The 10,642-nt window shown below is 46.7% G+C and overlaps 1 protein-coding gene across 2 annotated transcripts; it reads right to left on the reverse strand.

Moving 5' to 3' along the window:
* Positions 1–3,425: 3,425 nt before the first annotated feature.
* On the reverse strand, positions 3,426–10,439 carry Prr13 (proline rich 13). Of its 2 annotated transcripts, none has more exons than XM_048363431.1 (4): positions 10,332–10,439; positions 9,775–9,813; positions 8,171–8,565; positions 3,426–3,829 (listed from the first exon to the last, which is right to left on the reverse strand). In XM_048363431.1, the coding sequence occupies exons 2-4, from the start codon at positions 9,791–9,793 to the stop codon at positions 3,785–3,787; spliced, it is 459 nt and encodes a 152-aa protein (XP_048219388.1). In that variant the 5' UTR covers positions 9,794–9,813; positions 10,332–10,439; the 3' UTR covers positions 3,426–3,784. The 2 variants fall into 2 exon arrangements, with proteins under 2 accessions (XP_048219388.1, XP_048219380.1); XM_048363423.1 differs by having other exon boundaries at positions 10,328–10,438.
* Between the last annotated feature and the right edge of the window lie 203 nt (positions 10,440–10,642).

Raw genomic sequence — 10,642 nt, forward strand, 5'->3', positions numbered from 1 at the left:
GCCTGGATCATGATCCTCCCATTTATATTTCCCACATAGCTGTGATGACAGGAGAGCACTACCATTTCCAGATATCTTAATTGGTTGAGACAGGATCTTGAGAAGTTTTTGCTTGAGTTGGCCTCCAACTTCAATTCTTCTGATCTCTATCTCTTGAGAAGCTAGGATGACAGGCATAAGTCTAATTTTTATTTTGTTTTTGAGATAGGGCCTCACTAATATTAGTGAGACTGGTCTTGAACTCAAGATCTTCCAGGGCTGGGAATGTGGCTTAGTGGTAGAGTACTTGCCTATCATGCATGAAGCCCTGGGTTCAATTGCTCAGTACCACATAAACAGAAAAAACCAGAGGTGGCACCTTGAGCAAAAGAAGCCAGGACAGTGCCCAGGCCCTGAGTTCAAGCCCTAGGACTGGCAAAAAGAGAGAGAGAGAGAGAGAGAGAGACTTTAAACAGAAAAGATCTAGAGGGCTGGGAGTATGGCCTAGTGGTAAAGTGCTCGCCTCATATACATGAAGCCCTGGATTCAATTCCTCAGTACCACATATATAGAAAAAGCCAGAAGTGGCACTGTGGCTCAAGTGGTAGTGCTAGCCTTGAGCAAAAAGAAGCCAGGGACAGTGCTCAGGCCCTGAGTTCAAGCCCAGGATTGGCAAAAAAAAAAAAACAGAACAACAATAAACAGAAAAGATTTAGAGGTTTACAAAATTATCTATTAGGGCTGGCAATGTGGCTTAGTGGTAGAGTGTTTGTTTGCCTAGCATGCATGAAGCTCTGGGTTTGATTCCTCAGTACCACATAAATAGAAAAGGCAGAACTAGTGCTGTGGCTCAAGTGGTAGAGTGCTAGCCTTGAGCAAAAGAAGCTCAGGAACAGGGCCCAGGCCCTGAGTTCAAGCCCCAGGACTGGCAAAAAAAAAAAAAAAATCTGTTAATAATTGTTGCCCTACGGAAATCTGGGATAAAAGGGAAGCTTACCTTTGTTTTCAGTTTCCTTTCTGATTTTGTGTGTGACAGGATTTTTTTTGGGGGGGGGGATTGGGGAGCTTGTTTGATGCCAGTCCTGGAGCTTGAACTCAGGACCTGGGTGCTGTCCCTAACCTTTCCTTCTCAAGGCCTGTGCTCTACCACTTGAGCCATGGCTCTTTTGACGGTTAATTGGTAGTTAATGAGACTTTCCTGCCCAAGATGGCTTCAAACTATAATCCTCAGATTTCAGCCTCTTGAATAGCTAGGACCACAGGCATGAGTAACTGGGTACCAGGATGGGACAAGATCTTAATATGTAGACCATGCTGGCCTAGAACTAGTGGTCCTCCTGCCTCAACCTCCAAATGCTATGATTAAAGGCATATGCCAACACACCCCAACCACACTGGATCCTTAAAAGACCTGGTGAAAAAGCCATACCAGTGGCTCACACCTATAATCCAAGCTACTCACAAGACTGACATCTGACGGGGCTGGGAATGCCTCCTACACAGGAAGCTCTCAGTTCAATTCCCCAGCACCACATATATGGAAAACGGCCAGGAGGGGCGCTGTGGCTCAGGTGGCAGAGTGCTGGCCTTGAGCGGGAAGAAGCCAGGGACAGTGCTCAGGCCCTGAGTCCAAGGCCCAGGTCTGGCCAAAAAAAAAAAGACTGACATCTGAGGATCTCAGTTTGAAGACAGCCCAGACAGTCAAATCTGATACTCTATCTCTAATTAACCAGCAAATAAATGGAAGTGTAGGTATAGCTCAACTCAAATGGTAGAGTACCTGTCTTGAGTGGAAAAGCTAAGCAAGAGCTCAAGGCCCTGAGTTGAAGACCAAGCTGGGTACAAAAAGACCTGGTAGTGAAGAAGGCACAATGGCATAAGCTTACAAACCTAGCACTCAGAAGGCTGAGGGAGGATGATGATAAGATGAAGATCAGCCTGGTATCAAACTCCATTGTGGTAGGGGCTGGGGATATGGCCTAGTGGCAAGAGTGCTTGCCTCGTGTACATGAGACCCTGGGTTCAATTCCCCAGCACCACATATACAGAAAACGGCCAGAAGTGGCGCTGTGGCTCAAGTGGCAGAGTGCTAGCCTTGAGCAAAAAAGAAGCCAGGGACAGTGCTCAGGCCGAGTCCAAGCCCCAGGACTGGCCAAAAAAAAAAAAAAAAAAAAACTCCAATGTGTAGTACTGTCTATGGCATATAATGAGCTAATAATCTTGAATTCTAGGATCAATCAGTATCATCCTGTTTCTTTTTTTTTTTTTCAGCACTAGGGTTGAACCTAAGACCTCAATTATGCTAAGCAAACACAGTACACTGAGCCCTACTCTTGGCCCTATTTAACTCATAAAAATAGATTTCAGTTGGTACCAGCCTCGTGCCTATAATCTTAATACTTAGGAAGCTGAGATTAAGAGGATTGAGGTTCAAGGCGGGCCCAGCCATACAACATGACCACCCTTCTCAACCAAGAGCTGGGTGTGATGGCACCCACTTGTTATCCCACCTATGTGAGAGGCTGAAATCAGGATTGCTTCTACACCAGATCAACAGAAAAGTTCTTCCTCCCCCAAGATTCCACCTCAAGGGAAGCAGCTGGGCATGATAGTGCCATCCCAACTTTGCAGGGAAGCATAAAATAGGCAGACTTCCGTCAAGCCATAGGCCAGGGCAAAAAAAGTGAGACCCTATCCCAGAAATAACCAGTGCAAGCTGGGCTCCGGTGGCTGCCACTTGTAATCCTACTCAGGAGACAAAGGACACTGGTTCAAAGCCAGCTTGGGTAGAGGAAGGGGAACACAAGTAGTCCAGTGTGCTATGAGCTCAGCCAAGGTAATGGCACAGGAAAACAGAGACCAGAAAAACCAGCTTTATTTGGACTGAGAGTTGGAGAATGAGAGTAGGACCTGAGCTAGCATGTTGAACTAAGGAGTAGAGATTACATTTCCAAAAAGCTCATCAACCAAATGGATTCTTGCTTTGAAGCAAAGCTGCCTTGCAGTTAATGAAATCTATAAAAGACCTGCTGGAAACATATTTGGCGTTGAATGATCCTAGTATGCCACCTTTATAAAAAAAAAAAAAAAAGTACAGGGTTTTCATCATAATGAAATTTCCACCAAACTTCCCAATCACGAGTGTTACAAAAGGAAATGGAAGAAAAAAAAATCACATTTTACAGAACTGAAACTTGTCTTCAGCATTTAGCTCAGAGGTTTTACCATCTTCAAAAAACTGCTCCCGGGCTGGGAATATGGCCTAGTGGCAAGAGTGCTTGCCTCATATAGATGAAGCCCTGGGTTCGATTCCCCAGCACCACATATATACAAACGGCCAGAAGTGGCACTGTGGCTCAAGTGGCAGAGTGCTAGCCTTGAGCAAAGAGAAGCCAGGGACAGTGCTCAGGCCGAGTCCAAGGCTCAGGACTGGCCAAAAAAAAACCTGCTCCCCTATTAAAGTCTTCAGCTCTTGGGGTTGGAGGCGTGGCTCCATTGGTAAAGTGCTAGCCAATGAGCAAAAGTATCAGGTACTGAGTTGAAGTCCCAGTCTTGAACCAAAAAAAAAGAAAAGAAAAAAAAAGTCTTCAGATCTAAGATCAATCAACCAGGGAGAAGATAGTCTTTACTAGCCCAAAGAAATCCTCTTTCCATTTTCCCTAAACAGTCAGGGCTGAAGAGCAAGGTAAGGCTCAGGTGAGGGTGGGGTGAGGATCAGATGGCTAATTTCCCCCCAGTACAACACCGCAGAAGCTTGATGAGAGCAAAACTGGTGAGACTTGAGGGGAGGGTCCAGGCCCTGTATTCAGTCAGAGTCACTGCTGGAAGAGGAGGAGGAAGAGGAGGAATGCTGCAAGGGGAAAGGGGAAAAGGACAAAATATCAGATCCAAATTACTCCACAGGCCATTCTTGTTACCCCATCCCTCCACCCAGGTACCCAAAAGCCTAAAATCTTTTGTTTTGGTCCTGGGGCTTGAACTCAGGGCCTGAGCACCGCCCCTGAGATATTCTGCACAAGGCTAGTACTATACCACTTGAGACACTATTTCACTTCCAGCTTTTTTGGTGATTAATTCGAGATAAGTGTCTCATGGGACTTTCCTGCCTTGGCTGGGTTTGACTGGCAATCCTCAGATCTCACCCTACTGGGTAGCTAGAATTACAGACTTGAGCACCTAGCTCTCTCTGCTTTTTATAGGCTCAAATTGTCCCCAAACTATTGTTAAAAAGTTAAGGGGAGGGGCTGGGGATATGGCCTAGTGGCAAGAGTGCTTGCCTTGTGTACATGAGGCCCTGGGTTCGATTCCTCAGCACCACATATACAGAAAATGGCCAGAAGTGGCGCTGTGGCTCAAGTGGCAGAGTGCTAGCCTTGAGCGGGAAGAAGCCAGGGACAGTGCTCAGGCCCTGAGTTCATGGCCTAGGACTGGCCAAAAAAAAAAAAAAAAAAAAGGTAAGGGGAAGAAGTAGAGCTGTGGCTCAAAGTGGTAGAGTGCTAGCCTTGAGCAAAAAAGCTTAGGGACAGTGCCTGAGTTCAAACCCATTACTAGCAAAAGAAAAAAAAAAAGATTATAATAAAAAAGTTAAGGGGAGCCAGGTGCTGGTGACTCACACCTGTAATCCTAGCTACTCAAGAGGCTGAGATCGAGGATCATGGTTCAAAGCCAGCCCAGGCAGGAAAGTCTGTGAGACTCTTATCTCCAATTAACCACCAAAAAAACGGAAGTGGTGGTGTGTGACTCAAAGTGGTAGAGCACTAGCCCTGAGCTGAAGAGCTCAGGGACAGTGCCCAAGCCCAGAGTTCAATCCCTATAAGGGACTAAATAAATAAAATAAATAAATAAAAAGTTAAGGGGAGGGCTGGGATGTAGCTCAGTGGCAAAGCGCTTGCCCAGCAAGTACAACATCCTAGGTTCAATCCCCATATGCCCCCCCACACACAAAAAAAGTTATGGGGAAAAATTTTTAAAGATGTACATTCTAAGGGTAAGTACAAATCAGGAAGCACTAAGATAAGTAGTTTCAGTAGACCCAGGATACTAGAAAGCAGTAAGATACATACAGGGACTGTCTTTTGACAGGATTAATGTGGCAGGCTAGGCATTCATAATCCTGCGTCTTTACTGAGACATTAGATAAACTACCATACAACTAGGGTTTTCCTGCTGCCAACATTCATAATCCAAGCATACTAGTCAATCTCTTGCAACCAACCACAGTCCCCACAGTAATCTAAGGTTCTGACATCCTCACAAATGTAATGAACCAGATTCTCTGAATCTAATAAGAGTAGATTTGGGCACCAGTGGCTCACTCCTGTAATCTTAGCTACCCGAGTAGCTAGGATGAGATCTGAGGATCAAGGTTTGAGGCCACCTCAAACAGAAAAGTCCATGAGACTTTTTTTTTTTTTTGCCAGTCCTGGGGCTTGAACTCAGGGCCTGGGCACTGTCCCTGAGCTTCCTTTTTTAGCTCAAGGCTAGCACTCTACCACTTGAGCCACAGCACAACTTCCAGCCTTTTCTGTTTATGTGGTACTGAGGAATGGAACCCAGAGCTTCATGCATGCTAGGCAAGCACTCTACCACTAAACCACATTCCAACCCTCCATGAGACTTTTATCTCCAATTAATCACCAAAAAGCTAGAAATATCACTGGTAATCAAGTGGGAGAGCCTTGAGCTGATAAAGCTAAAAGACAGCACCCAGGCCCCAAGTGCAAGCTCAGAACCAGCACAAAAAGAGAGAGATTAGAGCCAGGTCCAGATGGTTTATGCCTCTAATTCTAGCTACTCAGAAGGCTGAGCTCTAAGAACCAGCCTGAGCAAGAGAAACTCTTAATCTCCAATTAGCCACTAAAATGCCAGAAGTGGAACTGTGGCTCAAATGGTAGAATGATAGCCATAAGCAAAAAGAAAAAAAAATAGCACCCAAGCCGTATATTCAAGCTCCAATTCCCACTCAGAGAGAGAAACAGACAAGAGACAGAGGGGGGGGGAGAGAGAGAGACAGAGAGAGAGAGAGGATGCAGCTATATGCAATTGTACATATAGCTCTACTTTTTCCTATCTCAATTAGGGAGGAAGTGGGGAAAGTGGGGAGAAAGGTCTGGGCCTATTTAAGATCCCTTACAGTCATATTCCTCACATTTTCTTTTGTCGCTTCAGGACTTTCTCCCTCATTGTCTCACCTTTCCTTCTTCTCACACTTCTACTAAAGATGCAGAATTAGGATAGTGCCCAAATACTGAGCAGTAAGATGTTAACTTAAGAACTCCTGAGGGCTGGGAATATGGCCTAGTGCAAAGAGTGCTTGCTTCACATACATGAAGCCCTAGGTTCTATTCCCCAGCACCACATATAAAGAAAATGGCCAGAAGTGGCGCTGTGGCTCAAGTAGCAGAGTGCTAGCCTTGAGCCAAAAGAAGCCAGGGACAGTGCTCAGTCTCTGAGTCCAAGGACCAGGACTGGCAAAAAAAAAAACAAAAACAAACAAAAAAACTCCTGAAGATCAGTTCAGTATTCTTCATTACTTCTTTCCAAGTCCTTAGAGCTGCTCCTACCCAGGCCAATTATCTTTTTTTTTTTTTTTGCCAGTCCTGGGCCTTGGACTCAGGGCCTGAGCACTGTCCCTGGCTTCTTTTTGCTCAAGGCTAGCACTGCCACTTGAGCCACAGCACCACTTCTGGCTGTTTTCTGTATATGTGGTGCTGGGGAATTTAACCCAGGGCTTCATGTAGGGGAGGCAAGCACCCTTGCTACTAGGCCATATTCCCAGTCCCAGGCCAATTATCAAACCACAGAATGAAGATACTTCTGTGTATATGTGCTAGTATTGGGGCTTGAACTCAGGAGCTCTCTCTTTGTGTGTGTGAAGGGGGGAGGGGGGAAATACATGTGCATGTGTCCTAGTACTGGAGCTTAAACTCAAGGCTCTGAACTGTGTGTGTGTGTGTGTGTGTGTGTGTGTGTGTGTGTGTGTGTGCGCTGATACTAGAACTTGAACTCAGGGCTTTATGCTCTCTCTTTGTTTGGGGGTGGGGGGCTTGCTGGTACTAGGGCTTAAACTCAGGGCCTAGTTTTTTCACTGCAGGCTGGCACTCTATCACTTGAGTTACAGCCTTTTTTTTTTTTTTTTTTGTAGACATGAGGACCGAATTTAGGCAATTACTCTTCCACTGAGCTAAATCCCCTATTCCCTTGAAGTATAGCTCTACTTCCCACTTTTTGATGGTTAACTGGAGATATGGTCACACAGTCTTTCCTGCCCAAGCTGGCTTTGAACCATGATCCTCAGACCTCAGCTTCCCGAATAGCTAGGATTAGCCCTTGAATAGCTAGGATTACAAGGGTGAGCCCAGCTTGAAAGAAGATAGTTTGCCTTGAAGATACGTTGGTTGAGTGTAAAAGCCCCAGTCTGAATCACTGAAGGAACGCCTATATAATTACACAACACCCTTGAACTATGGCAAGAGAGACTATTGCAGTTTCAGGAACTACGGCCAGATTCTCATTCTGCTAATTATTATATAAAACTCTGCTTTGTCAAAGGATTGACTCAATTAACTATACATTTGAACAACGTCAATGGGAGTGCCCAACTATTGTATAAGACTGCTAAGAATTACTCATTTGACATTTGGACAATATCAGTGGGAGTGTCCACCTTGCTAAAGGACACACCTTGAGGGGTAAGAAGCAAAAGTTCTGGGAAAGAGTAAGGCAGTCAAGCAGAGAAGGCTTTTGATGACATCTACTCTAAGAATAAGCTTCCCCCTTCTTCATAGGGTCAGATATTCCTTTTCAAGATAACTAGATTCCTTCCAGTAGGATTTTTTTTTCCCAGTCCTGGGGCTTGAACTCAGGGCCTGAGCACTGTCCCTGGCTTCTTTTTGCTCAAGGCTAGCACTCTACCACTTGAGCCACAACACATCTGGCTTTTTCTTTTCCTGTTTATGTGGTGCTGAGGAATCAAACCCAGGGCTTCATGCATGCTAGGCAAGCACTCTACCACTAAGCCATACTCCCAGCCCCCAGTAGGATTTCTTTACAAAAAGGAAGACCCATTTACCAGAGCAACACAAGTGCCATGCCCCAAGTCCACACACTGAATCTCCCTCCCTCCCCAGCCCAGGTACATAACCCCTCCAAAGACCACCCCTTCCCTAGCCAAGCTCCAGAGGATACTGACCTTGCCATGCTTGTGGTGTTTGTGCATCTTTTTATGTGCTTTCTTCATTTTCTTCAGTGTTTTCTTGTCCTTTGGGCCTTGTGGGCACCCCATGCCAGGAGCCAGGGGATTCCCAGGATACATGCCAGATGCAGGTGGTGGGTATGGGGGAGGGTAAGGACCTGAGGGTTGGCATCCTGGATATTGCGGCTGTGGCCCAGGATAAGGCGGCCTACATGGAGGGAAAGCTGGGTTCCCCTGGGGAGCTCCTGGGGGAAAGGGACACCCGGGAGCAGGACCAGAGCCAGGAGGAATGGCCGGATTTACACATGGCGGGCACAAAGGAGGTGGACACACAGGATTAGAACCTCCAGGGCACCCCATGTAGGGCATACCTGGATTTTGTGCTGGTTGCCCTGGTTAAAAACAAAAACAAAAAACAAAAAAACAGAGAATTAAGAATTATATTTGTGGGCTGGGAATATGGCCTAGTGGCAAGAGTGCTTGCCTCCCATACATGAAGCCCTGGGTTTGACTCCCCAGCACCACATATATAGAAAATAGCCAGAAGTGGCGCTATGGCTCAAATGGCAGAGTGGTAGCCTTGAGCAAAACGAAGCCAGGGACAGTGCTCAGGCCCTGAGTTCAAGGCCCAGGACTGGCCAAAAAAAAAAATTCTATTTGTGAAAATTGCTCAGAACCCCTGACATCAAATAAACTTACTCTGCCTTTCTTAGCACATAATTATGAAAATGTAGACAAACCAAACCTCAGCCGAGGCAAAAAAAGGGGAAAATGTTCCAGGTTGGGGGTGGAGTAGATTCAGATACTTCCTACAGAAAATGGAGTGAAGCTGGGCTCTGGTGGCTCACATTTGTAATCCTAGCGTCTCAGGAAGCTGAGCTCTGAGGACCAGGGTTCAAAGCCTGTGAGACTCTTATCCCCAATTAGCATGGAATTGTGCTTTAAACTGGTAGAACACTAGCCTTGAGCAAGAGCTCAAGGACAGTACCCAGGCTCTGAGTTCAATTCTCACAACCAATAACAAAATAAAAAAGAAAATGGGGGCTAGGAATATGGCCTAGTGGCAAGAGTACTTGCCTTGTATACATGAAGCCCAGGGTTCGATTCCCCAACACCACATATATGGAAAATGGCCAGAAGTGGCACTGTGGCTCAGGTGGCAGAGTGCTAGCCTTAAGCCAGGGACAGTGCTCAAGCCCTGAGTCCAAGGCCCAGGACTGGCAAAAATAAAATAAAATAAAATAAATAAATAAAAAGAAAAAAGAAAATGGGGTGGGATAGGCCCAGCACCAGTGGCTCACACCTGTAATCCTTGCTACTCAAGAGGCTGAGATCTGAGGATCATGGTCCAAAGCCAGCCTGGACAAGAAAATCCATGCGACTTTTATCTCCAATTAACTACCAAAAAGTCAGAATCGGGACCTGTGGCTCAAATGGTAGAGAACTAGCCTTGAGCAGAAACACTCATGGACGGCTCTTGGGTCCTGAATTCAAGCCCTAGAACCAGTACAGACAAAAAGGAAAGAAAAGAAAGGAAAAAAATGAGGTAAAAGGAAAATTCCACCCCCAAGGTGGGGGGGGGGTGTCAAGAAAACACTTACCAGCATTGGGATGCCACATGTTCAAGTGTTTTCCCAAGCCTGAGGAAAAAGAAAAGGCACAAAAAGTTAACCGCCCCGCAGGCAGAGGTGGCCCAAGGCCAACCCCAACATCTCACTCAAAACTGGCTCTCTCACTTAGGGACCGTGACCTTCACTTAAATGCTTCTTTCCACCTGCACTCAGTGCCTGGAGACCCACTCAGTTTCCACTAGATCCCCACTGTAGGAATCTAAGTTTCCAGGAGCACCCCACCCCTCGTACAAAGAGGAAGTGTCTAACTTCTTAGAAGAGGGCAGATCCCAATCACTCAAGTCTCTTTCCCTGAACTCGAACCACCTACAGGGTAAGAAAGGATCTCAAAGTTCACACACGTCCCCAGCGTCTAAGGGAGGTAGCCCCCCCCCCCCCCCCCCGCCCCTGTCACCAGCCAGCGGCGACGTCAGGACCCCTCTTGCCTCCCAGGAAAGCAAGAGGAAGTAAAGGAGCTCGAGACTCCAAAAGGACCCTCTTCCTACAAAGAAATGGCAAGCGGAAATCCTCGCTCCAGGCTGACCTACTAAAGGGAAACCAGAAGGAGTTAGGGTTGCCTTCCCTCCACCGCCTCGACTGGACCGGTCCTCCCGAGCTTTTTCCACTCTCACTTCCTGTTCACCGCTAGTCAAGGCTGCGGCTCCCGCCTCCGTTACTGCCTAATTGGTAAGATGTGGGCCCTCGGCGTGGTGATTGGACAGCAGACCTGTCGATCACTGTCTTCATCCTACCAGAATGGGAAGAAACGGTTGAAGATGGGTAGGTGGAGCTGTTTGGGGCGTGGCTGATGCGGAGAAGCCCCTGTGCCAAAGCTCCTGGGGGAGGGCTCGGGTCCGCG

The sequence above is a fragment of the Perognathus longimembris genome, chromosome 1, assembly GCF_023159225.1.
Source record: "Perognathus longimembris pacificus isolate PPM17 chromosome 1, ASM2315922v1, whole genome shotgun sequence".
NCBI classification, from domain to species: domain Eukaryota; kingdom Metazoa; phylum Chordata; class Mammalia; order Rodentia; family Heteromyidae; genus Perognathus; species Perognathus longimembris.

What these genes read in the sequence shown, in the direction of transcription:
- Prr13 (XM_048363431.1), bottom strand. An exon ending in AACACCACAAGCATGGCAAG is followed by an intron (nt 3,830 to 8,170) that starts GTCAGTATCCTC and finishes TTCCCCTTGCAG; the next exon opens with CATTCCTCCTCTTCCTCCTC.